Genomic DNA, 23,880 nt, shown 5'->3' with positions numbered 1-23,880 from the left:
ATTTCCATTCTTGATATTAGGCTTATCGTTAAAACGTTTTTGCTTTCAATAGCACTATCGGAGGTCGGGGTTTTTCCCATTAGTCTCAACTTTGTAACTGAGAACATCATTAAAATAAACATGACGTAACTTCTTGTATGTAACCTGGGGTTACATTTGTCAAGTATTTTTTTTATAAAATTTTACAAAGTTGTATAAAAAAAAAAAAAAAAAAAAAAGAAACTGCAATAATTTTTCAACTATCAGTAATAGTACTGTGAATACCATTGAACTTTTACTTTCGTTAATTCCATATCAAGTACACAAAGTAAAGTAATTTGTCTTAAAAAAAGAAAAAACCAACTGAAAGAAACAGCGTTTCGATAGAGAGATACGTGTAATCTTTTTAAACTTGTACATGCGTTGAATTATTTACTGCACGAAGCAAAAAATTACTCGGGTACTCGAATACAAAAAAAAAAAAAAAAAAATTCTCGTACAACTTATAAATATACTTTATATTTCTATCAGTACCGAGAACAAACAATTTCTTTATCGATAAGGCGTTAAATTAATAATATTGCATAATATATACTAAGCACGTGTAACCAACATTTTACATTAGTGTATCTTTATAATCTCGTGCACTTTCCCAAAAGGCTACATTTCAAACTTGTCTTTACGCTAAATTTATAAATTTTATATACTTACTTTATACATTTATATACGAAACTACGTAAACACATGACCAAGTATTTTTATCTTTCGTGTTCAAAATCTTGCATTGCTTTAATAACGATCCATTGGCTCAGTTTCCTCTCGACGTTTTTTTTTTACAACTCGACGATCTATATTTTTCGCGCTTACTTTGTATATCTCGAAATACTTCGCGAATCGGTCGCGAATTAGCGGCTTGTTTTATTTCATACAAAAATACCATTACAGATAATAAAAGACCAGCGATGAGTGCTATAAATCCAGCGCCTAATGGTGTCAGCCCAAGAACGATAGCGTTTCCATCAATACCATTGTATTCCTTGAGGACCCCTCGAAGATTCGAGCTGGCTCTACGATGCAGGACTTCCTTAAGATAAAAACGAGCAATGCCTGATTCCTTTAACCACAAGGTAACCTAAGAAATAAAAAAAAAAAATGTTAATAATACGTAACTTTGATATTTTTAAGTTAACGAGCGAGGAGATAATAACTATTTTTACCGTATCAACTGGTCGTAACAGCCATGGCTGAACCGCAAAAGATGAATAATAATTGCCCACCTTTTCTCTCATAAGTCTGTAGTCCTTGCAAACACAATTTATTATATACATATATATATATATATATATTTTTTTATCTTTTTTTTTTTTTTTTTTTTTTTTTGGCAATTTTTAAGTAATTTTAAGTAAGCACATTTTTACACCTTACTTGAATATACTCGTAAAAGACTTCGTCCTCGGGAAAAAATATAGAGTCTACCATTTTTCCGAAAATCGCAAATTTACCCTTGCTAATTAATGAATAAATATATGCTTCGTGTTCAGGATGTACAGGGATATGCCTCGATGGTAATTGACTCGTATAAGGATCCTAAAGTCATCATATGAGTGGCAGTAAAAAATGTTCGTTTATTATTACGTTCATGTAATCATAAATTTACATACGTCCATGTCAAAGTAATCCGGCCAGTACGGCTCCTGCCCGGTATGTCCCCACGATAAGTTAGCCTCGAGAAATTGGCGTACAGTATCGATTCTATAAAAAAAAAAAAAAAAAAAACGTGCGACTATAATATTTTTTAATTACAAAAAAAGAAAGTACAGTTTCTTTCTTCTTACTTTTCTTCATACTCTGAACTTGTTAGTCTTGCTGCAAGGCTGCTACAGTAAGCGGTCACCAGCAGAAATCCCGTAGTTTGCCATAAATGTAATTCGAACCTGGCGTTAGCGGTATTTCGTGGCATCCACGTGCCCACTAAACGACCGATCAATTCAGTAATGGTACAGAAAAAACTTCGAAAGCCTGTTTGGAAGATAATATCTTGCACTTAACATTGTGTTCTTACAAGATAAGTTGAATGAAATATTCAAACCCTTGTCGATGCAATTTTTTTATGTGTTAGAACATACGGGGTGTAATTTTACTTACGCTTTGGAAATTTCGGATCAATCTTTGCACGTGTGTACATATATATACTTTTAACAAATAACATGACTATCACAAGTATCCAACAATCTACCGAGAATGGTCTCGTAAGTGCCCAGAAACTAGTTATCGGTTGTGGTCTCGGTACCAAAAAATGTACAAGCATCTGAATCCATGGTGCGGTCATATTCACAAATTCATTGTGATTTTGCGTCAGCCAAATACTTCCAAATGCTATATCAACCTTTGTACAGGACAAGAAATTATTTTTAAAAGCTTCCTTAAATCTTAAATTAATTTTTACAAGAGAAAGATTAATAATGGAACACTCCTTTTTTCATATTGAAAACACACAATCGTTATTAGAATTTAAATTACTTTAATTATACCTTTTTCTCTCGCACAAGTTGAATAACACCACCTGCCCAGTGTGTGTTATTTACGCGTCGACCGTACCTTAAAAAAAAAAAAAGAACCAACGTATCATTATGCTTTACACGATAACATAATGAAAGAAAAACTCAAGTATGCAGAGTTACCGATAGTTTCCTTGTAGCTTTCGTATTGTCCAAGTAAAATTCAATTTCTCCGCTATAGCTAGAAACATTTTTACTTCTATTCCATCCGTTTCATCATCTGCACGATGTATAAATATGTTATCACTTTTTCTTTTATTATATGGTAAAGGGTGTAAACATAATTTAAATAAAAGTGATTACAGCGATAGCAAAAAGTAATTAGAAATTTAAATAATTTAGTTTTACCATTGTCCGCTAGAAAAACCTCCTCTTCGACGCCCTCAATTATTTTTTTCGTGGTTTTCTTCAGATAAGAAAAGGGTGGCTGATAAAAGGTGCACGCCTGTAATTCTCTACCTCTCAGATTAACCATCTCGAATTCAGACATTAGTTCGTCGTAACTAAATCATTGATAAAAAAAAAAAATATATATATATAACATTTTTACGTAGAATTTATCACAAGAAATATAAACGTATAAAATATAACTTTGAATACCTATTGACTTTTAGAAAAAATCTAGGTTCCAAGTAGTTTTCCGATAAAGTCCAAATTCCAGATTTTGCTATGATATTTGCATTGGAATTTCCATATAAAGACACATCAAAAATTGTAGAAGTATTCTTCAGTTTGCCATCAATTATAATAAGAATTTCTGTCGTTGAGATCAAAGAGGGTACACTGTCGAGAGACCGTTTGTTAATTAATTATTCTATCTATATTTTATGATTATCGTAAATTTATTGTATACTTTGCGCATAATTATTATTAATTTGAAAAATTTAAATATGCTTATTTCGTCTTACAATCGCATAGCTTTTTCTATCTCTTCATCTGTTGGCCCCAGTAAAAAATATCCTTGACAATCGTAAACTATTTTATGCAAAAGATATTCATGCGGATAAATATCAATAAATTGATGAAATAATATTTCCACATCGTGAATTGATTCTAAAAGAAAGGAGATTTTATGAAAACTGTGCATTATTCCTTTGGTGTAATTAAATTACGTGCGCGCATACGAACCACTTAAAAAAATATTACAACATTTAGAATAAAGAAATGATTTTCTGACCATAGTTGTAAAATTTTCCGTCGAGATCCAAGATTCCACTTTGGAATTCTTCATAATACTTCTCCTGTCAGTCAACACCGGAATAACGAGCGATAAAACACCAAACACTGAATTTATTTTCATGATGATCTATTATTAAAATAAAATTATAACTTGATGCGTTATCGTTGGGGTAACATTGTTTTCAATGCATGAAAAAAAAGACCCTCGCACTCGATCACTAATAACTCTCAATAATTATATGCAACGTAAATAACTCGTAGAAATAAAAAGAAAAGTACGATTGCACTAGTTCTCCAGATAGAATTGAAAGGATCAGAACGTACAAGCACGCTAATATGTGCAACCCCTACGTACTTGGCGTATAACGAGACCCTCGAGGTGCAATTTAATAGCAGATAAGTACTTCGATAACAAACCCTGAATAAATATGTAGCCACGATCAACACGGTTGACATAAGTGTAATTACGCGACGAAAAAAAAAAGACAAACGTGCAATTATCTACGGAATACGTCGCTTATGGCACTTAATTGGTAATCCATGAAAAATTGATAGCGTACTTTGTGACGGCAATCATAAAGCTAAACATGGGGGAATTCGTTAATGTTATCTCGACAAGAATTGTCTAACAGCCTGTCGCGAAGTGTCCTTGTACTACTGATCTATACGAAGATACTTAATGTTTAACTCTACGATAAAATATGCATTGATAATCTTTCCGAGTATAACATTTTAAATCATAAATATTTGCAGATAAAAATTCAGAAACAACACGTTTAGTTTAAGCTTCGAATGCATATTTGTCATAATGATATCGATGGAGAAATTAATGAAAGAAAAACTGAACAACATAATGTTTTTTTCAAAAAATTAGCAACTAATTCTTATCAGATAGGTTTATCTAGAATTGTAATTTTTTTTTTTTTTTTTCGTTAACATTTCCATCATTGTTGCAATGTATAAAAATGAATATTATTAGCTGCCGCGGTTTTATGGATCATAAAAAGAGAAACTCTATAAAATGATGTAAACAGTTCCCTGCTATGTGGTGAAACAATCATTTGTGGTATTATATAGAGTGTTTCTAAGACACAAAGAAATACTGCTCAATAGAAATATGACGTGAGAGTGACAATTATTATACAGTTTGACATATTCATACTTGTTATAAATAACGACACATTGCAGGAATATTGATAGCTCGTTATCGCGTGCGTTCCTAATCGCTCTGCGATCAAATGGACTCTAATACTAACAGCAAGTGTTTGCGATAAACGAACAATTTACAAGACAGAAAACTGTTGAGACTAGAAAAAAAGTTTCACGAGCTTTCTACATATAAATACTATTAGTGTGACATAAATATAAAAGTACACTACAATTTTAACTGTCATTTTAATTAGTCGAAAAATATATGTTTTTTTTTTTTTTTTTTTTTTTTTTAATAGAAAAAAAACAAATCTTTATTTGTTATGAAAGATGGTAATGAATGAATTACGTAATTTATTTAAACTGCCCGCCGCCAAGTCATCGTCTATTATCAATTCTTATGAAGATTACGTAATGTATTTTCATGCTTAATCATTAAGACGCCGCTGCTATCGTATACCATGGCAGTGTTCGTGTAGAATCAGACATCAGTTATTTTCTTTCCTCGGAAACGATTATATTTTCTCATATGTTTCTTGCTCAACATGCTAAAATGTACTAAAATGTAATAATTAACAGCTGATTACGTGCCACACATCGGAACAAATTATCGGTACGACGTATTTAAATAGCTCAACGCAAGAATTAGCATTATTCTCATTATCTACAAAGTCACGATTTATTTATAAGTTTCTGCAGGTCATCATTTTCACAGGTATTCGAAATGAGTAGCTATACGGTATTGACAAAGTTATTTGCTGGCCCAATATTAGGAGCAAGATGTTATTCAAAAATTGGATTTATCGGATTGGGCAACATGGGCAGTCATATGGCGAAAAATTTGCTAAAAATGGTAATTGCAATTTTTTTTTTATAACATACTATATTTTATTGTAATTAATAATCCTTTATTAATTGTTATTAGAAATGTGAGCTGACTGTTTACGACTCAAACAAATCTGCGGTGATAAATTTAATGGAGGCAGGCGCTAATTCTGCATCAAATTTAGCCCAAGTATCCAGAGATGCTCAAGTAATTATTTCAATGTTACCTTCAAATGAGCACGTTCTTGACGTATACACTGGTGAAAACGGCATTCTCAGGTAAAATTTAATTTTAAATTTTAGCATATCTAAAATTCTATCAAATTTATTTATTAACCAAAAGCATTATAAATTGCAGTTTGAAATTCGTTAATTTATTTATTTTTTAGTGCAGCAAAGAGCAATACTCTGCTGATTGACAGTAGTACCGTGGATCCATCGGTATCTCAACTGGTTGCATTACAGGCTCAGGAACGCAACTTGAGATTTATCGATAGCCCTGTTTCAGGAGGTATTTCTCTTTTCTTTTCTTTTTTTCTTCTTCTTTCTTAGAACAAAGAATTTATTTATTAAAAGATAATTTATATGCTGGATAGAATAATATTTTAACTTACCGTGTTATTGGACGACGCTTTTTTACGTTGTTGAAATTAAATAAACTACGTATTAAATCATATGCAGGTGTAAATGCAGCTAAAGATGGCACGTTGACGTTTATGGTAGGCGGCACGGAAATGAATTTTAACGATGCGAAATCCATTCTTGAAACTCTGGGATCCAGGATAGTACATTGCGGAGATGTGGGCATGGGACAAGCGGCTAAATTATGTAATAATATGTTATTAGCCATTAGCATGATTGGCACTGCTGAGGCGTTCAACCTTGGGCAAAAGTGAGGGACAATCGTGTGCATGCACTCGTTATTGTTATTTTTAACACGTCGGTAACTGATGAATGCTTTTTATATTTTAGACTCGGTTTAAATGCAAAGATATTGGCGGACATAATAAATTCCAGTTCAGGCAGATGCTGGTCTTCCGACCTTTACAATCCGGTTCCAGGAATCCTGCCTAATGTTCCCAGTTCGAAGAATTACGAGGTAATTGAGCGTGAAGAGCTTATCCACGAGCATAACTCGCTTTGCTTTTCACCCTGCACTGATTCGTAGATTTCCAGTCGAAGAAACTGCGAAATAATCGGAGAGAAAAACTAACGTTTTAAAATTAAGACAATTTACAAGATCGATGTGCATATAATAGTTTGTATAACGCTTTAGAGAACTTACTATTTATTTGAAAGTGTGCGCGAAACAGGCACTTGATTATATTTATCTGAATTTCCACATTAATTTTATTTCTATGTTTAATATAAATTATACGAAATTAAGAACAATTTTATTCATGCAGGGAGGTTTCGGAACGACGTTGATGGCCAAGGATCTTGGACTAGCACAATCTGCAGCAACTAGAACGCAAACTCCGATTCCTCTCGGTTCTTTGGCGCATCAAATTTATAGAACAGTTATTGCCCAAGGATACTCGAATAAGGATTTCAGCGTCGTCTATCAGTTTCTTAAGGGACAAATCTAAAGAAACTTAAAAAGTTATATTAAATTTTATTAAAATATTGTGTAAATATAAATTTTATACTTGGTATTGAAAAATTCTGTACTTATCAATGGTGGAAATATTGCTTTTCAGAAAAAATAAGACAATGTATAAGATCCTGCAACTTTTGTACAAGTTCCAGTTCACTATTCTTGCCACATGCTAATATTTTAGTGCTGGGGCTACACCCCAATAGCTCTATCAGTGGTTTTAACAAGAGAAAAAAGAACTTTGTCATCAAATTCTGTACTATTTTCTGGCTATTCTTCCATTATTACAGCCTACAACAAATAATGATTCGCATTTTCTGCACGGTTTTTTTTGCTACTTGCATGGTAAATTGACATTTAGTTTCCGAGAAATCCCAAAACGCGACGCCACTGTCACCGACAGAAGTTCCAAGTAACATATATGTATACATACATAGTGTATGTACGTATGTTAGTTAAACAATGCACGTACACGCGTATACAACATATTTTAGTGCAAAACTGAACTTTTTGTCAATGATATAAATATTCAATAAGTTATTTAAACAAAAGCAATGGGCGATGAAAATCGTCCGACAATTGTCTAACCGATCATCGTGAGACGTTTAAGAAAATGCTCAAGTATTGTATTGTGCGCTATTAATACGATAGTATTTGGCGTTATCTGCATTCAAGTTCTATATCCACGTAAGATTCTATATACTTTTTTTCTTGGCCGTTTTCCATCTACCAGGAAAAGCAAATGAAACGATCCTCCCTCGAAATAGATGCATGGCATAATTACAGTTAAAAAAATATCGAAATATACGTGCACGTTTGTTGGGCATTTAATTCAAAGAAATAATATATTTGTATTCCTTCCAGATCTTTCAAGAAGGATAAGGAGTTCAGTTTCAAAACGAGTGGATGACTTCCCGAAGTAACGAGAAGCCGCACGACGCCGTTTCGCGCACGCGCGTGTGTTTTGATATCGAACGGTCTCGAAAAGAGCGGCAAACCGAATATAAGCCAGCGTTGGACGCGTTGCGCAGTTAATCGCCAAGTGGAATTGCCCAGAAGAAAACGAGCCCGTACCGTGCATCTCTTATTGCGCAGTACAACGAGGAATTTTGCGTGGCGAATTTTGTACACGACGACGTTGGATTTCTGACGAACGAAACGAGTGACCCTTCGAAAACAATCCGAGGTATTGAAACTTCTTCTCTCCGCCGTGAGCTTTACCCAATCCGTAAAAATCATCGATCATTGAGCAATCAACGCGGTTTAAAAATGTATTTATCTCTCAGGATATACAAAAACATTTTCGCAAAGTGGGAAAATTACAGGGTGAATAACGAGAAAGTAGAGAGAAAATCTCTTGACTTTGCTTTTTAAAAATTGAGCGTAATTTTTTACGTCTTTAATTTAAATTATTGGCCTATATAACTCGTTCCTGTATATTCACAGAAAACTATGGCATTGGTACCGAAAACTCCGTTTCGCAGCTGGTGGGACGAGATTGATCGCTACCACCGTGAGATGGAGGAACATTTCCAGAAGCTGACTGTGCGTGACAACGATCTATGGTTGCCGCGGTTACGTCCTCTCCGCGATACGTTCCGGCCGTGGCGCGATGTATTTGAAAGCCTGGAGCGCGAAATAGGCGGTTGGGCGACGGTCGAGCGCGACGCCGACAAGTTCCAAGTGATCGTGGACGTGCAACAATTTACGCCAGAGGAGATCATCGTGCGCACTGACGACAAGTTTGTCACCGTCGAAGCTAGGCACCACGAGAGGAAGGATAAGCATGGTTTCGTGTCACGGCAATTCATACGTCGTTACTTGTTGCCCAAAGGCTATGACATCGGGCACGTTAAGCCAAGCTTGTCGTCCGACGGCATTCTGACAATTACTGCACCAAGACTGGTATTACCGGCGCCAGGTGAACGAATTTTGCCAATCCGACGAACCTATTTGCCAGCCATCAAGGCCATCTAATGCGCTACAACGTTACCGGAAAACGCGAAGGTGGTCCAATATCCGAGAGATTAATTGTCAATTTCCAAAGATATTTAAATATCCAAATTATTTTTTTAAAGTCACGACTGCTCTTACTATTAACAATTTACAGTTGCGTGCTGTTATTTGTAATAACGTTCAGTATTGCAATCGTAAGAAGAGTCAGGCGATTGATGCTAAAAAGTTAATCGACGTTTAGAAAATGTCTTGCACGTAAAAACATTTAATACTTTAAGTGCCAATTGTTTTTTTTTTTTTTTTTTTTTTTTTTGTACAACCGTCAGATATCTCGGAGTTTCAAGCGACCGATCCGCGTTGTCCTGACTTATTCGCAATCGTCTATCATGATATACAGCCGATTAATATGATGTAACGATATGTAAATATTTTTTGATATATACGTGTACACAAATATACCTACATATGTGTATGTATATTATTGCACTCCGTATGTCGGCAAAAAAACGAGTCACACGTTATTTGAGTCAAGTATTTGGAATTGATGAAAAAGACTGCAAATTTCCGTTCTATCGTATTTCAAACAGGATTATTTAATTCCAATAAATTTTTAATTCCAATAAATTTTTAAGAACAAAAAATAATAGTTATTAATTCGATAATTACGGCTGACTTATTTTTTGCGCACTCTTTTTTTTTTCTTTTTTTTCCTTTTTTGGCAAACTTCGATATATAGCGTAATTAGTCGCAAGTGTAGAAAATTATACAAAAACTTATATGTATAGTCGTATCATATTGCGCTAATTATTTTCTCATAGTTTTAAAAGTATGAACGTCAGTGGCAAACGCGCCAGGAAGCTTTACGACACTATTAGGCATTACATCATTTTGGGTTCGTCTCGGCGATTGGTTTCAAACGGTTCATGCCGCCGTGACTCGCTATTAAAATGTAACAACTACTATTTGCGTTCTGTAGAGCTTGTCGCTATTACGTAATTATTCACTTAATTTATTCGTTATCGTCAGCTCGACAATTCGATTTAGAGTTTGTACTTATAGATTGTTTACGTAACACCTGTTTTTGGCAAGGAATGCAAGTTGCATAAAATATGTATGAGTGATATAGGTAAATCACGCGGTATTAATTATTCATCACTAGCCAGGAAACAAGTTAGAATTGTAACTGCATTATTATGTAATGTATTTGATATTTCGAGTTAGACGATCGCAATTGTGTTCAAGTAACGATTAAACTAAAGCAATATATGTATATATATATATGTATATACATATATAACTTACTTTTTACCTTGATATTTTTTGCACAGGCACTTATACTTTTACTTGCTTTCTATTAAATTTAATGTAACACTTTGCTAATATTTTCTTCAATAAAGAGTTAATATTAATTTAATTTTGTATTTTATTGTATTATAATTGAACAATTTTGCCTCTAATATCTTAATGGCACACTTGTGACACATGAAAATCTGTAAAGATAAAAAAAAAAAAAAAAAAAAAAAAAATAAACAGCAATAAATATTTTTCTAACTTAGGTATAGTCTAAAATTTAAATTACTTGTTAAATGTTTGAACGTCTTTTTTTACGACGGTCCTCGTTCTTCTTCACTTTCAGAAAATGGCACTTGATCATCTTGACTATGCGGTGATAGCGTCAGATCTTCCAAAATAGTTTCTTCTGCTGGCACTAAACCCTGCATCCATCTAGCTTGCTCCTCGATTACTGGAATTTTTTCATCGATCAATTTTTCCATGTCTACTTTGTCCAGTTCCTCTTGTATTCGTCTTCTCAACGGTCCCTCAATCGCGTCCATGATTTGATATCTAAACAAGTAAGAATAATAGAAAGCAAAGCTACAAGTTTTATTGTTAATCGTAAAATTTTAAGATAACAGAAAAAAAAATTGTAAATATTTTTTTACAGTTTAATTATATGATATTAAAACTTGAAGAATATAACGAGAAAAGGAATAGATATTTCATATCTTTTCGAACTCAAATTAATTTAATTACCAAATTATATAAATGTATAAAATAATCACACGTTCCGAGACGAACAAAATTTATGAAAAAGGTTGATCAAAGATTATTTTTAAAATGATCAAGGACATAGGCCCTATTAGACACGTCTCTTAATACTCATCGTAATTCGACCGATGTCAGAAAATCGCCTATTACAGATGTTACCTTGAGATCGGTGTAAGACGCATATTTTGCAAGGTCTGGTCTATTACGGTTTACCTTAACAGGTTCGGAAGAATATTAACGCTTGCTTCCGCAAGATAGTCGAGCGTGCCAGCACCGTGAATTCTTGCTTGGATGTTGCCCAATTCGAGCTCCAGTTCTTCCAGCATAGCGCGTTTCCGTGTATCTAGAGGCTGGCTCAGCTTCACTTGGACACGGAAGTATTGCACGGTGAAGGACACAGTACCAGCGCGAGAAAAGAAGCCACCGATTAGACTTACTTCCCAATGCGATTTGCCTTCCAGCTCTTGAGTACCGACATCCAAAAGCGCATACACCTATATAAAATGTCGTTTAATTATCAAGTCCATGATAGACATCTCGTCTACGTGTGTGCAAAACCCTAAAACCGAGCGTCGCAGGCAATTTGCAAATACGGTGCTTTACGTAATGTTTACGCAACAACGATCGCGATTGCGGCCAATGCTGCAGCTGCTTTACATCATTTAACAATTTTGTCGCAGACAAAATTTACTTATTTACATTAAATTACAGCTAGTTTGTTAAAATACTATTTTTTTCTATGTCTAATTGCAGCGTTTATACCGCTAACGTTATTTTCACTTGAAATTTTTCAATTATATATATATATATATTAATAGAACGTGCGCGCTTCGTAATGTCTAGTATATTAAAAAAATTTCCTTACAGTTCCGTTCTCCATGGTGATAGTTATGTTTCCCATGCGATAAAAACTGGCTAAACCGGTGATCCAGGTATGCGACGAAGTCACGGTAAATACACCGACGCTTTGGGTGTAATCTTTCACTTTGTATGGGTCATAGCCCATCTGAGAAACTTGTCTGCGACCTTCTGCGATCGCCATATCGAAGGGTGAAATCGAATTCGGAAAATATTGCGGTAATTGTGATATATGCTTGTTTACCTCACCTCTGAAATATATTATATATCGTTAAGAAAAAAACATGTCGAAATTTATTATAAATGTTTTCTCTCCTTCGAAAATATAGTAAAAATTTCTTCAAGAACGAAAAAATATTATACCTTACGTTTGTATTAACTTCTTTCAATATAAAAGGTTTAATACTGTCAAAGATAAAACTACCAACAGAGTTGATGACACCTTGAAAAACCGAACCAAGAAATCCAAGATTCTTAAAGTCCAAGTCAATCTTATCGAAAATCAGGTCCATGTCGATGTTTTGAGCTTGTAATTTACCATCAGTGCTCACTTCTAGCCTAGCAACACCTTCGACATTCACCCCGGAGAGTTTTACGGTAAAATCGCCGGCGGATCTCGAAATCCATGATGCCAGAGTATATAATCCACGAATATCAAGGCTATTGATCTTCACCGCGACAGACACCTTAAAAAAATATCTGCATATAATATAGAAAATTAAAAATCTAAATAAACGATTAAAATCGGACAATTTTAAAATAATAATATTCAGAAAAAAAATTTATTACGATATTATAAATTAATAATTTAAATCTACATATTAGCAGAAAAAAATTTCATAAGAATCAGTAAAGTTTTCTTATTTGCTACTTTCATTCCTGCACAGTTGCATTTGTTATCATTTTTCTCCTGCGTCTGCTTAAAATATGATACATTTGATTTTTTTTACGTACAAAATGCCGATTCTGATACAAGTTGAAATTTTTAGTGTCTCGCTTACCAAAAATTTTTTACGTTTGTGAATTATATATCTAAATATTGATTCCTGCTTTTAAACAAACTACATACGTTTTATTTAAAATTTAATAAAAGTTATTAAAAAAAAGAAATATTAGCGCATTAATTTAAAACTCTACAGGGATATTTTCTCGTTTCATCTTTTACTTTTATAAATAAAGATTTATAAAAGGGCAATTTTAATTTACCTGCATACGTGCCAATTCCGATTCTACGCGTTCGATACGAAATTTGGACAGCCCGTAAACGTTCATCTGTTTAAAATTCATCGTGTACATGGAAAAGGAATGTTTCATATCCGGCACAGGCATCGGATCTGGAATCGGCGCGCCTGGAAGCCCAACCGGATCGTCTTGCTGATAATGCTTGAGAATAGCACGAATCTGATCTCCGAGTCGCTCTTCACCCGCCGCTAGCTGAGCTGCCTTGCTCTTGTCTGCGTTATATCATATTTCATTTAATCAGCGTATATCACGATAATCAAATACTAAATAAGTATAGAAATATTATTATTATACAATACAATATAAAGGCACTTTTATGAAAAGTAAATCTTATAGTTCTGAAATTATCAACATCCAAAAATTTTGAGACGAAAGTCAGTTGGAAAAATTAATTATTCAAGCTTGCAGATACGACAGCTCTATCTCATAACGATCTATGTTATGGCTGCTCTTTGAACTGCATGTTAAACTACGTAAGAGGAATAAACTGTTTACATGAGAAATAATGTTAAAAAAACGTACGTCGTAGTTATTACGAAACGAATAACGTCAGTTATTTTTTTAATCTTTCGCGGTAAAAATTATTGTTTCGAAATTCAATCTCTTAATAAACAGATATACCCGCCGACAAATGCCGTACTTATCAAAGACAACGGGACATCGGTACCTGATTCCACGCCTGCACATGAAAGACACAGGAAGCAGCACCCCAACAAGACCGTCGCGTACAGTCGCATATCCGGTCGCATCTCGTCCCACATGTTTATTCCTTAGTTTCCTTTTGACAACACCCCTTTATTCTATAAGTGCCAGCTATCACCATCAACATCAACGTTTAGCCGAATCATAAATTTCTTCAAATCCTCTCTAATCGTTTTCGTCGTTGTTCCTCCCTCTTTCGGAAATTTATCAGCATTCAGCTGCAAATTATTCAAGTGTTAATATTTTGTATATAAAGTTGCAGATCGGTTTTAAGGTGAGTTTGAGTTTTGCCACATACGTTTCGTACTTGACCGCCACCGGCGGTTTTCTACCGACGTGGATATATGAATGCTTACAAGCAGATAGAGATGAGCGGCGTGGATCGTAGTCGTCAGCCGACAGTAGAGGCGTGTATGCACGCGTTCGACTGACCGAAGAGGCATACCAGCGAAATTAATGGAACGATATCACCAGCGGGTCATTGAGGGAGCGAGGGTCAATCGTTTTATCTCTGTCCGCGCCTCTCTCTCCTCCCGCCTTGCATGGTTTCCTCTTTACCCTTATCTCCTTTCCCCTTGTCACATCGATTCCTATCTCTCGCTTTAACGACGGCACCAAAGCGAGTCAAAGCGTGCCGAGTAGACGACATTGCGGCGCGATTAGTCAGGGTGCGATTCCTGCAACAGATTTTTATCCCGTAAACAGGTTGTTGGAGGGAAAAAAAAAAAAATTCCTGAAATCGAGTTGTACCTGGAGGCCATCGAAAATAAAAGTTTGCTATCGGGGGAACCATCGTCGACAGTCGTAAATAATCTCCGCGCGTTGATTTCGTTTGTTGCAACGACAAATGCAACAAGTGCAAAAGAAATTGAGCGCCACGCACGTTGCGGCATTATTATTTTTGAGGCTCTGCGATTCAAAGTCCATCGAAACGCAAGTTCCGAAACTTCCCAAGTGTCTCAAAGCGACGTAATAATCGTACAAAAAAAAGCTTAATTTAATCAACACTTTATAACCTTATCCGACTAACACGCGTCGGCCAAAAAACTTAATTTTTTAAATAAGTAGAGACACATAAATATATCATCCTGTCCCAGTCAGGTAAAATGATGTAAAAAGTAAAAGAATTCGCCAATAGGTTCGGTTTAGTATAGTGAAATCAAGAGACACGTACGGTGGGGTCTCGCTCGTAAAATGATATTGATATATAATTAAATCCATAAAAAAAAAAAAACAGCTTTAAAATATATACTAACGTGCGATAATTCATCTAATTAAATTTGAGTTGTAATGTAAAATAAAGCGTCTATTCAGCATCGGTTGACTCCTCTATTATTCCCTCGATTTGCCGATGGCGGTTGACATTTCCGCTACCTCAAAATGGTGTCGGCGACGGTGGCAGTTCTTAGTGAATTTTCACGGAACTAACAAAATTTTCTGTCGTCTAATTGGTCCTTCATGGGCCAATCAAATGACGAAAAATTTTATTAGTTGGGAAAAAATCCACTACGAGCTCACCACCGTCGCTTTTCTTCGACGTTCAGTAGTACGATTTTAGCCAAATGCTTTATTTCTTCTCAATAAAAAAATAATCAAGTAGTAGTAGTAGTAGTAGTAGTAGTAGTAGTACGGTTACTTTAAATTAAATAAAAAAAAAAACATTTACTAGTACGAATTATCACGTTATTATACATAGGTAATTGAATATCTAAATAGTATGACTAAATGATAAGTTGGACATATTTTAAAATAAAATTAATTAAAATAAAATTAAGCACGCGATCAGGGTATATATATATATATATATATATATCTATTTTAAATATCATTTAAAATGCGTTTGTAATTCTGCTCGCTGAAAAAAGAAAGAGAAAAAAAGGGAAACGTCTGTATCGTCCACAAACGGGTCGTCAGTCGACGAGCGGAGAGATTCCGTTCCCGAGTTTTGGAGCAGTTGGAGTTGCATGACGGGTGACAGGAACGAGCGGAAGCGGACTCTGTCGTGAACGGAGCAGCCGCGCACGATCGCCGCACGCAATCACCACCGGATTGTTTGTCAATATCCTCTCCTCCTCCTCCTCCTCCTCCGACTCCGACTCCAACTCTGTGACGCCGCTTGTTCTTTCGCACGTCAAGGTACGCCACCCCTCCTCCCTTCGTACTTGTACGGCACACTCACCACACGCCGTCGTCGAGACGTCACGTCACGGCATGGCATGACGGACGATCAACGGCAGACTCGGTGACATATCGCGGGTCTACGATTTAATCTGCGGCTACTTTTACCTCCTCGCAACTCTCTCTTGTAGCTTGCTCATTTCCCCTCCTCCCTTGCTCGCAGCAGACCTCGACAACGCCAGGACGCTGGAATGCACGAACACGGTGGGAGGACACGCGTACACACGGTTTCGTCGAGACACGACGCGTGAACGCACACGTGTGTGCGTGTCAACGATGCACTGACGAGCTCCGTCCGTCTCGTCGTTGGAAGGATGTGCCGATCTGTTACCTCGTCCTCAGTGGAATCACAGGTTTGACGAATACGTGACGGCAACGGAAAGTGTGGAGCGTCGTTGCCCGGCAAAGAACTACGGGAGAGACTCCCACAAACACTTTCAACTTAAAGAACAATAATTCTGTAGGTGCAACGTCTAGTGAATCGAACGTAGTTTCTCCAGAAGTATGTAAACTGTACAGAAAGCATTATTTGATAAAATCGTCTTTGAATGCAGGACGTTTTCGCTGTGTTAAAGCGAAACGAGAGGATACTATACAGAAGGTGTGTCGGAGAGGACTTTCAGGGTCCATCAGGGTGAGGAAATTCACCATCGGTGAACAGCAGGTGTAAATAATGTAAGTCAGTGCTCAGGACCAACGGAAGGTGAATTTTGTACTAATAAATGTTTAAGTCAATTAATAAAAAAAGAAAAAAAAAATTTTTATGATAATTGTAACTAATTTGAAAGTCTTTTTCAAGTTAAATAGATATTAATAAAATTTATCTTTAAAGAAAATCGATTTAATTTCCTGCGTTAAATTAATAAGATTGTTTCTCTATTACAGATTCATTAGAAGAAAATGTATAATGTCAGAGCGATACAATCTAGAGACATAGGTGTTGAATACAGAGCAATTGATTATAACAGACTATTGTGTATCTCGCTTAGTTGATGTATGGAACGTTGCTTAAAACGTTTATCTAGCATTTTTATTGCATATCCTTAGTAACACTCTGTTGGAAATTATCCCGTGTTTACAAAACTGAAAAATTTAATGAGGCCGAAGGTGCCTCAAAAGAGGGGAAACTTTCTTTTGAGAAGGTACAGCGTTCTACAATTGACTGCAACGAACAATGAACCATTCGGGAAGCGGAAAACGCCAGGCGAAGGTTTTGGAAGAAAATTATTGGGACTGCAGTGTCTGCACTTATAGAAATACAGCGGAAGCATTTAAGTGCCTCATGTGTGACGTCCGCAAAGGAACCTCTACGCGGAAACCCCGCATAAACCCCCAATTGGTAGCTCAACAGGTCAGTTTAATAATCCTGTAATATATATATTGCTTAAGAACAAACAAAAAATATGTATATTTCTTTTTATCCAAGTGTAATGCATAATCGATTTTGTATCATCTCGTATCCAGGTTGCACAGCAACAGTATGTACCACTTCTGAAACCAGGCAAAAAAGAAGGGAGTGCCGGTAGCACAACCAGCGGTGTCAAGGAGAAGGAACGCAAACTGGATAAGCCGAAGCGCAAAAGCAGACATCCACCGCGTCTGAAAAATGTCGACCGTAGCACCGCGCAATCGAACGAGGTAACGGTCAACAATGTTACCGTCACTATCACAGAATATAAGCCGAAAGTGAAAAAGGGCTCGGATCAGTCGAGCAATGCGAGCTCCGAGGGCGGGAGCCAGCACGACTCGAATCAGGACTCGAGAAGTCTCGATGTAGGAACTGACGTCTAGTTTAATGCTAATGTTACATATGTGTGTACGAATTATTCTAATTAATATATTGTCATAATGTATGTCAACCTCTTTGGTCAACTGTACATCCTCTAGACAAGCGCGGCCATTGTTGGCAGTCATTCTTTCTCTCGTTCGAGTACACGTCGCAAATTATATGTGGACGAATCCAACGAGATCGGGCAGTTTATGCTGCCAGGGGGGATATTATTGACTGATCATAAATTCGTATCATCATCATTATTCAAGAAAAGAATAGGAATATATGTACATTATATATCACTGTTTTGCTCGTTGCACTAAATCTAAATAGTTCCTATTGCTTCTTTAAGGGTTCCCCCCCCTCCCCACTTTTTTTTTCTGCGAGAAAAACAATGTACTTAAAAAACCGTTCAATTTTTGCCATTTTTTTCATTCTATAATATTTATTGAATTAATGTAAAATGTTTTAATATAACATGTGTTGCAGTAGACATAAATACAAAAAGAAGTAAATTGTAAATATCTGTGAAACAGGGAATTTGTAAGCTATTGTTAGTGTAATTATATCGATTGAATTTACGATTCCACTGCCAGAAAAAGCGATAAGACGATTTGCGAAATTTATTAGCAACTCTATCAATCAAATCGTATTATTTTATTTTATTTTTTTTAATTATTCCTAGCATAATTAGCAATGGTACATATGTACATCTTATTCCATTCTAATTGGTCATCGAGATGACTTTTTTCCAAACATAAAATACTTAAATAATAAATTGTTGTACCGATCTGCGTGATTCGCTAATTTATTTTGCATTTTTATTAACTAATATTAAATTTTTTAATTTACGATATGCCCAAAAACATTTAATCGCAATTGTATGTACGTACAGTAATCGAACGTAAATTTTCAAATGTGTAATGTATGTACATGTACCTTACGTATTGAATATTCAAATAATGCCCCCTGAAAAAAAAAAAAAAAAAAGTACTAATAAAACTTTATTTTCATCAACGAATAAGTGAATTAAGACTGTAAAATAAAAACTTTTTTTCCACATTTGTAACTGCCCACGATATTTCATAATAACAAACACTTGTGATTATTTCAAATTAAATCATAGTTACAAGGACCATGGCAATTCTTTAAATAAATGAGTAAAACGGAAATGAAAGAATTTTTAACGAAACATTGTTAATAATATTGATAATTATATCCTATTCATATGATTACAATGCATTTCTGCATTAGAAAATGAAAGTAAATATAAGAATCTCCCAGTATCAGAATAATTGAATGATTTAAAGACAAATGAAAGATTGATATCTTCGAGTATTTGGTAATATTATTAAACTGAGATAAATCTTTACGACTGCCTGTTAGACTTGCTTTCCCGATCGTTAATAACTTGGACTCTTAATCAAATATATTGAATTTTTGAATTCTTTTAAATTAATGTTTCTAAATGCATTATTGTGTAAGCTCTTGTTCATTCGAGAGATCAAATAAGTGTAATCCATTACAAATTTATAATATTACAAATCAAGAAAGATTCCTCTATTGAAAAAAATTTCTTTTATGTAATTATCTCTTCAGAACATTATTAATTACTCGCTCAATGTAAAATTTCGGCTACCTGAATAGAATATTGTATGTTGTTTTTAATAGAAATATTATATTACATGATGTAAAATTTTTGAAAAATAATCATGGGGTTAAAATTATACTCTTAACAAGAAAACAATAAATAATGTTTTCGAGAAATAAAAAAAAAAAAAAAAAAAAAAAAAAAAGTTTTAATAACAAACCTATCAATTATATACATATATCGACAGTATTTATGACGTTATAAATTAAATATTTAAAAAAATGCATAACAAGTGTTTACTTACAGTGAAATTATATTTTAATATGTTCCAACGTAATATAACCAAGATTTGAATCAATCTTTATACTGTATTTTTTTTAATTTGCTTTTTTATTCGCGTTTTCAACGTGTTTCGACGATTTCAAATTTTAAATATCCATACTTTCCATATCTTCAGTAGCATCCATTATTTCTTCTTGAGATTCCAATGAATTTTTCGATACAACACGTTTTCCAAATCTCTCTCGCACTATTAAAAATTAATTTAAAAAATAATAAACATCAAAAGTTAACTTTATGATTTAATTTGCATTAGAAATTATTTCTACATACCTGGATCTATCTCCATGACATCTAGGACTTTGAAATTATGTTCTTTATTATCTCCGCCAACAATAAATACAAATCCATTATCCGGATTTGCAGCGAGACATTGTATAGCACCTAAATTACTCATTTTTTCCCATATAAGAGTAGGATCTTTTTGATCTATGTCCCATACTTTTATTACACTGTCGTTTGAACAAGAGACTAACAGACCGGGACACGATGTACTAAGCGAAAGACCTGTAACTTCATTTTCATGACCCTTAATTTGCCATAATGGTTTGGAATTTCTTACATCAAAATATTCTATGTAACCATTATCTGTGCTAGCCTGCAAAAAAATACATTTATTGTACAGTAGATGCGACGAAAGTTAATTTTAAATTCTCTATTTTAATTATAAATTAATTGTATTTCTAAAACATACAATACAATAATTTTGATCGTGATGATTCCATAACACTCGTTCCACTTCTCCCGATGTATTCCAACTCGCAACAAGTTCCTTGTTCATGCAATCGAATAATCTTACGTTTCTTAAAAAGAAAAAAAAAACTATTACATGTAAATATTTGTATAACACAGATATTTATAATTGAGTAATTAAATATATTTTAGTAATTAAACATACTTGTCTGCACATCCTATTAATAGTTGATGAGTTTCTTGCGAATGCCATTTTAACGCTTGTACTTTCTCGCCGAACGGACCTAGTTTATTTACAGGTGTTCCATTTTCCAAGTCCCATAGTAAAACTGTCCGGTCAACCGAACCGCTAGCAAGAACATGTCTGCAACAATAATTTCCTAATAATAATAATTATATTTCGAATTATAATCACTAAAATTAATAACTAACGTATAATTGTGATTCCATGCCACGTCTAAAACTGCGTCTTTGTGACCGATGCGGTCTCTGTTTTTCTTTTTACTTAATTTTCGGCCTAATTTGTATACTGGTTTTAAGCAGTCTAATAAATCCAAGTCCCATATTTCAATTATAGGAGTCATATTACCGATAGCACATAAATTGCCTAAAAATAGTTATACATTTTTTTATTTATTTATTTTGCAACTTCTTTAAAAATACTTTTAATGCAATTTGCATCGTTATATTACTTACTTGGTTTTGGATTAGTGGGATCATAATTAAGCCACTCTATGCATAATGGAAATGAAGGAAGCAATATATCATGATGGCAATAAAATGATTCTTCTCTTTCGTTATATACTGTAATTAAGTATAAAGTTATCATAAACTCCAAACAAAATTTACATATTAAATAATATTATACAAACCAAATACTTCCAAAATGCTAGCATCACCTTCAACATGACCAAATAATACCAAATTATCATCAGCCTTGATAATATCATCTTCTTTATCCGAATCTTCTTCATTATTTGTTATAAGAGGATCCTTTCCATTTCGAAAAGAAATTAAATTACTGATGTGACAACATATATCACCAGCTAAAACAAAATACAAAGTCAAACACATCAATATTAAATAATTAAATAATAAAATATTTAAATATTTGTCTCTTACATTCATCATCATATGTCTTAAAGTTGTATTCGTCAATATTAGCAGTCAAAGATTCTTCTTCTTTATTGTCTGCCCCAGATTGTGTTTTAGAGATGTCAATTTCTTTATCGGAATCATCATCTTCGCCTTCATTTCTAGAACAATAATCATTATAATTAGCTTATTAAAATATTTCAGTTTAAACAAATTTAATGGTTAAATTTTTGACAGTAAACAAAATATATTACAAGAGAAAGAAATAAATAATATTTTAATTTTATTACGTTTCTAAAGCAGCTTGTGTCTCCTTTATAATTATCTCGAGTTCTTCGGGTTTTAATTCAACCTAAAAAAAAAAAAAAAAAAAAACACGTAAAAAAATGTAATATTTTCAGAAAGACATAACCTATAAATAAATATCTGTAAAATATTAACTTTCTCTGGAACGGCTGCAGCAACGCCTTTTTTCACCCACGTAGCACAAGCTATAACGTTTGCTTCCATTTTGATTAAAATTATATTAAACGCTCAATATCAATTAAAATCAAATTTTGACCAAACTACCGCACCGATCTCTCACGGTAGCACGTGTTTCTGTGAGCAATGGTGGCAAATGGCGGCAATGCTCATCCAGCTGATTATTTACCTAAAAATTTGATTTATTAAAAAAAATTATATAATAAATAGATTGATCAGACATAAAATGGCACAATACATATTTAATTTTTTTTCAACGATTTAATATATATAAACGTAACACTGATATAAAATGTTATTGATACAAACGTATAAAATTATATATACATATTATACATTGCATATACATATATATACATAGATAAAAATCATTATTTGGAATGCAAATTGCTTTGGTTTTGTTTTACAAATTTCAAGTTTCCTATTTGCCTTTCGAAGCATCCTTAAATATAATATGTAATATTAAATATCAGTCAGCAGTTTAGACGATTTTTTTTGGCAAGCATGGCCACTCCAACCTTAGATTGATTTACTCTACCAAGTTCTTTACTAATATAATCACCAATTTCTACTACTTTATCAAAATCTACCCCGGTCTCTAATCCCTCTTCTCGTAGAAAGTATAGTAGATCTTCCGTGGCTACATTCCCCGAAGCACCGGCAGCATACGGGCATCCGCCAAGTCCAGCGACTGAGGAATCAAAGACCCGTATACCGTCGTTGAGACCAGTGTGTACGTTTACCAACGCCTGACCATACGTGTCGTGACAATGCAAAGCGTAACAAGTCATATCGTTGAAAGAAACGTGACGTAGCTCATTTAACACACGTTTTATCTTCCTTGGGGAGCCCACGCCTATGGTGTCACCAAGAGAAACTTCGTAGCACCCAAGATCCAGCATTACCGAGGCGAGGTACGCTGTAACAGATGGTTTGGTCTCCCCCTCGTAAGGACAGCCAACGATGCAAGATATGTAACCACGACTCTTGATCCCATGCTTCTTTGCTTCTTCCACAACTGTTTTAAAATTCTTGACACTGTCTTTGATGGAGCAGTTTGTGTTTGTCTTGGAAAAAGTCTCTGATGCAGCACCAAACACTGCAATCTCCTTCACACCTGCTGCGACAGCACTCTCAAGGCCTTTCAGATTTGGCACTAGCACCGGGTAGGACACCCCATCCTTCTTGTTGATCTCTCCAAAGACTCGTGAGTTGTCTGCCATTTGAGGAACCCATTTCGGAGACACAAAGCTTGTAGCTTCAATGCTTCTCAACCCGGTTGACGACAACCTGTTGATAAATTCAACCTTAACTTCCATGGGCACTATCTTTTTTTCGTTTTGCAAACCGTCTCGTGGACCGACTTCAACTATCTTTACAAAGCCATCGATGCTTCTCGTCGCGTAACCTCGAATACAGTTGCGAAAGTTCGTTAACGATTTTAGCATCGTGTAAAGAAATAATATTCAAAAACTACGTGGTGAATAAAAATATATTAAATAGAAATTCCACGACAGAATTGCTCCGAAGATCTAAACTTTAGACTCTGGGAGTTTGTACTTGCACCAACTTGCTCCCCCACCCGCTGATAATCGAGTTTCCCTGACCGTCGCGAGATGGTAGGACGGGCACCAAA

The 23,880-nt window shown here is 34.6% G+C and overlaps 7 protein-coding genes across 15 annotated transcripts; 3 read left to right on the top strand and 4 right to left on the bottom strand.

Moving 5' to 3' along the window:
- Nucleotides 1-59: 59 nt before the first annotated feature.
- Nucleotides 60-3,949, bottom strand: LOC139112172 (glutamate receptor ionotropic, kainate 2). The gene is made up of 12 exons (XM_070673012.1): nt 3,666-3,949; nt 3,446-3,590; nt 3,138-3,320; nt 2,886-3,040; nt 2,661-2,757; nt 2,511-2,577; nt 2,125-2,365; nt 1,815-1,998; nt 1,641-1,731; nt 1,405-1,566; nt 1,197-1,280; nt 60-1,111 (listed from the first exon to the last, which is right to left on the bottom strand). The coding sequence occupies exons 1-12, from the start codon at nt 3,835-3,837 to the stop codon at nt 788-790; spliced, it is 1,905 nt and encodes a 634-aa protein (XP_070529113.1). The 5' UTR covers nt 3,838-3,949; the 3' UTR covers nt 60-787.
- Nucleotides 982-7,421, top strand: LOC139112184 (3-hydroxyisobutyrate dehydrogenase, mitochondrial). 4 transcript variants are annotated; one of them, XM_070673038.1, is made up of 7 exons: nt 982-1,106; nt 5,581-5,718; nt 5,791-5,969; nt 6,080-6,201; nt 6,372-6,582; nt 6,663-6,789; nt 7,097-7,421. In XM_070673038.1, exons 1-7 carry the CDS (start codon nt 1,083-1,085, stop codon nt 7,277-7,279), a joined length of 984 nt encoding a protein of 327 aa, XP_070529139.1. In that variant the 5' UTR covers nt 982-1,082; the 3' UTR covers nt 7,280-7,421. The 4 variants fall into 4 exon arrangements, with proteins under 4 accessions (XP_070529139.1, XP_070529141.1, XP_070529142.1 ...); XM_070673040.1 differs by lacking the exon at nt 982-1,106 and adding an exon at nt 5,196-5,478 and having other exon boundaries at nt 5,556-5,718; XM_070673041.1 differs by lacking the exon at nt 982-1,106 and adding an exon at nt 5,197-5,478.
- Nucleotides 7,422-7,550: 129 nt separating this feature from the next.
- LOC139112190 (protein lethal(2)essential for life) lies at nt 7,551-10,773 on the top strand. The gene is made up of 3 exons (XM_070673046.1): nt 7,551-7,974; nt 8,152-8,473; nt 8,734-10,773. The coding sequence occupies exon 3, from the start codon at nt 8,740-8,742 to the stop codon at nt 9,262-9,264; it is 525 nt and encodes a 174-aa protein (XP_070529147.1). The 5' UTR covers nt 7,551-7,974; nt 8,152-8,473; nt 8,734-8,739; the 3' UTR covers nt 9,265-10,773.
- Nucleotides 9,528-14,628, bottom strand: LOC139112176 (uncharacterized). Its single transcript, XM_070673025.1, has 8 exons — nt 14,393-14,628; nt 14,060-14,312; nt 13,357-13,604; nt 12,514-12,836; nt 12,158-12,401; nt 11,506-11,786; nt 10,823-11,088; nt 9,528-10,733 (listed from the first exon to the last, which is right to left on the bottom strand). Exons 2-7 carry the CDS (start codon nt 14,151-14,153, stop codon nt 10,848-10,850), a joined length of 1,431 nt encoding a protein of 476 aa, XP_070529126.1. The 5' UTR covers nt 14,154-14,312; nt 14,393-14,628; the 3' UTR covers nt 9,528-10,733; nt 10,823-10,847.
- A 1,290-nt stretch (nt 14,629-15,918) lies between these two features.
- Rybp (ring and YY1 binding protein) lies at nt 15,919-19,215 on the top strand. 4 transcript variants are annotated; one of them, XM_070673051.1, is made up of 4 exons: nt 15,919-16,230; nt 16,439-16,947; nt 17,158-17,623; nt 17,737-19,215. In XM_070673051.1, the coding sequence occupies exons 3-4, from the start codon at nt 17,447-17,449 to the stop codon at nt 18,061-18,063; spliced, it is 504 nt and encodes a 167-aa protein (XP_070529152.1). In that variant the 5' UTR covers nt 15,919-16,230; nt 16,439-16,947; nt 17,158-17,446; the 3' UTR covers nt 18,064-19,215. The 4 variants fall into 4 exon arrangements, with proteins under 4 accessions (XP_070529152.1, XP_070529151.1, XP_070529150.1 ...); XM_070673050.1 differs by having other exon boundaries at nt 15,919-16,732; nt 16,827-16,947; XM_070673052.1 differs by having other exon boundaries at nt 16,215-16,230; nt 16,436-16,947.
- Nucleotides 18,880-22,400, bottom strand: LOC139112177 (periodic tryptophan protein 1 homolog). 3 transcript variants are annotated; one of them, XR_011547341.1, is made up of 11 exons: nt 22,203-22,400; nt 22,052-22,113; nt 21,789-21,922; nt 21,539-21,712; nt 21,363-21,470; nt 21,099-21,273; nt 20,872-21,030; nt 20,668-20,776; nt 20,247-20,571; nt 19,939-20,163; nt 18,880-19,012 (listed from the first exon to the last, which is right to left on the bottom strand). XR_011547341.1 is itself a non-coding variant. In XM_070673028.1 (11 exons), exons 1-11 carry the CDS (start codon nt 22,269-22,271, stop codon nt 18,999-19,001), a joined length of 1,416 nt encoding a protein of 471 aa, XP_070529129.1. In that variant the 5' UTR covers nt 22,272-22,400; the 3' UTR covers nt 18,924-18,998. The 3 variants fall into 3 exon arrangements, 2 of the variants coding, with proteins under 2 accessions (XP_070529129.1, XP_070529128.1); XM_070673028.1 differs by having other exon boundaries at nt 18,924-19,012; nt 20,077-20,163; XM_070673027.1 differs by lacking the exon at nt 18,880-19,012 and having other exon boundaries at nt 19,935-20,163.
- A 66-nt stretch (nt 22,401-22,466) lies between these two features.
- Nucleotides 22,467-23,839, bottom strand: Hmgcl (hydroxymethylglutaryl-CoA lyase). The gene has a single exon (XM_070673042.1). It carries the CDS (start codon nt 23,690-23,692, stop codon nt 22,718-22,720), a length of 975 nt encoding a protein of 324 aa, XP_070529143.1. The 5' UTR covers nt 23,693-23,839; the 3' UTR covers nt 22,467-22,717.
- Between the last annotated feature and the right edge of the window lie 41 nt (nt 23,840-23,880).

Source organism: Cardiocondyla obscurior, linkage group LG27 (assembly GCF_019399895.1).
Source record: "Cardiocondyla obscurior isolate alpha-2009 linkage group LG27, Cobs3.1, whole genome shotgun sequence".
Taxonomy (NCBI): domain Eukaryota; kingdom Metazoa; phylum Arthropoda; class Insecta; order Hymenoptera; family Formicidae; genus Cardiocondyla; species Cardiocondyla obscurior.
The sequence above is the reverse complement of the archived record's forward strand: the minus strand, read 5'-3'. Positions and strand labels throughout refer to the sequence as shown.

Excerpts from the sequence above, each read along its gene's own strand:
- LOC139112184 (XM_070673038.1), top strand. The coding sequence starts at position 1,083 with ATGCCTGATTCCTTTAACCACAAG. Across the intron at positions 1,107-5,580 it reads CTGATTCCTTTAACCACAAG|GTATTCGAAATGAGTAGCTA; the intron begins GTAACCTAAGAA and ends TCATTTTCACAG. Across the intron at positions 6,790-7,096 it reads CCAGTTCGAAGAATTACGAG|GGAGGTTTCGGAACGACGTT; the intron begins GTAATTGAGCGT and ends TTATTCATGCAG.
- LOC139112172 (XM_070673012.1), bottom strand. The coding sequence starts at position 3,837 with ATGAAAATAAATTCAGTGTTTGGTGTTTTATCGCTCGTTATTCCGGTG. Across the intron at positions 3,591-3,665 it reads TTGTAATATTTTTTTAAGTG|AATCAATTCACGATGTGGAA; the intron begins GTTCGTATGCGC and ends CCTTTCTTTTAG. Across the intron at positions 1,112-1,196 it reads TGTTACGACCAGTTGATACG|GTTACCTTGTGGTTAAAGGA; the intron begins GTAAAAATAGTT and ends TTTATTTCTTAG.
- LOC139112190 (XM_070673046.1), top strand. The coding sequence starts at position 8,740 with ATGGCATTGGTACCGAAAACTCCGTTTCGCAGCTGGTGGGACGAGATT.
- LOC139112176 (XM_070673025.1), bottom strand. The coding sequence starts at position 14,153 with ATGTGGGACGAGATGCGACCGGATATGCGACTGTACGCGACGGTCTTG. Across the intron at positions 13,605-14,059 it reads ATGTGCAGGCGTGGAATCAG|ACAAGAGCAAGGCAGCTCAG; the intron begins GTACCGATGTCC and ends GATATAACGCAG. Across the intron at positions 11,089-11,505 it reads ATTCTTCCGAACCTGTTAAG|ATATCAAATCATGGACGCGA; the intron begins GTAAACCGTAAT and ends TTACTTGTTTAG.
- Rybp (XM_070673051.1), top strand. The coding sequence starts at position 17,447 with ATGAACCATTCGGGAAGCGGAAAACGCCAGGCGAAGGTTTTGGAAGAA. Across the intron at positions 17,624-17,736 it reads CCCAATTGGTAGCTCAACAG|GTTGCACAGCAACAGTATGT; the intron begins GTCAGTTTAATA and ends TCTCGTATCCAG.
- LOC139112177 (XM_070673028.1), bottom strand. The coding sequence starts at position 22,271 with ATGGAAGCAAACGTTATAGCTTGTGCTACGTGGGTGAAAAAAGGCGTT. Across the intron at positions 21,274-21,362 it reads TCCCACTAATCCAAAACCAA|GCAATTTATGTGCTATCGGT; the intron begins GTAAGTAATATA and ends AACTATTTTTAG. Across the intron at positions 20,777-20,871 it reads TTAATAGGATGTGCAGACAA|AAACGTAAGATTATTCGATT; the intron begins GTATGTTTAATT and ends TTTCTTTTTAAG.
- Hmgcl (XM_070673042.1), bottom strand. The coding sequence starts at position 23,692 with ATGCTAAAATCGTTAACGAACTTTCGCAACTGTATTCGAGGTTACGCG.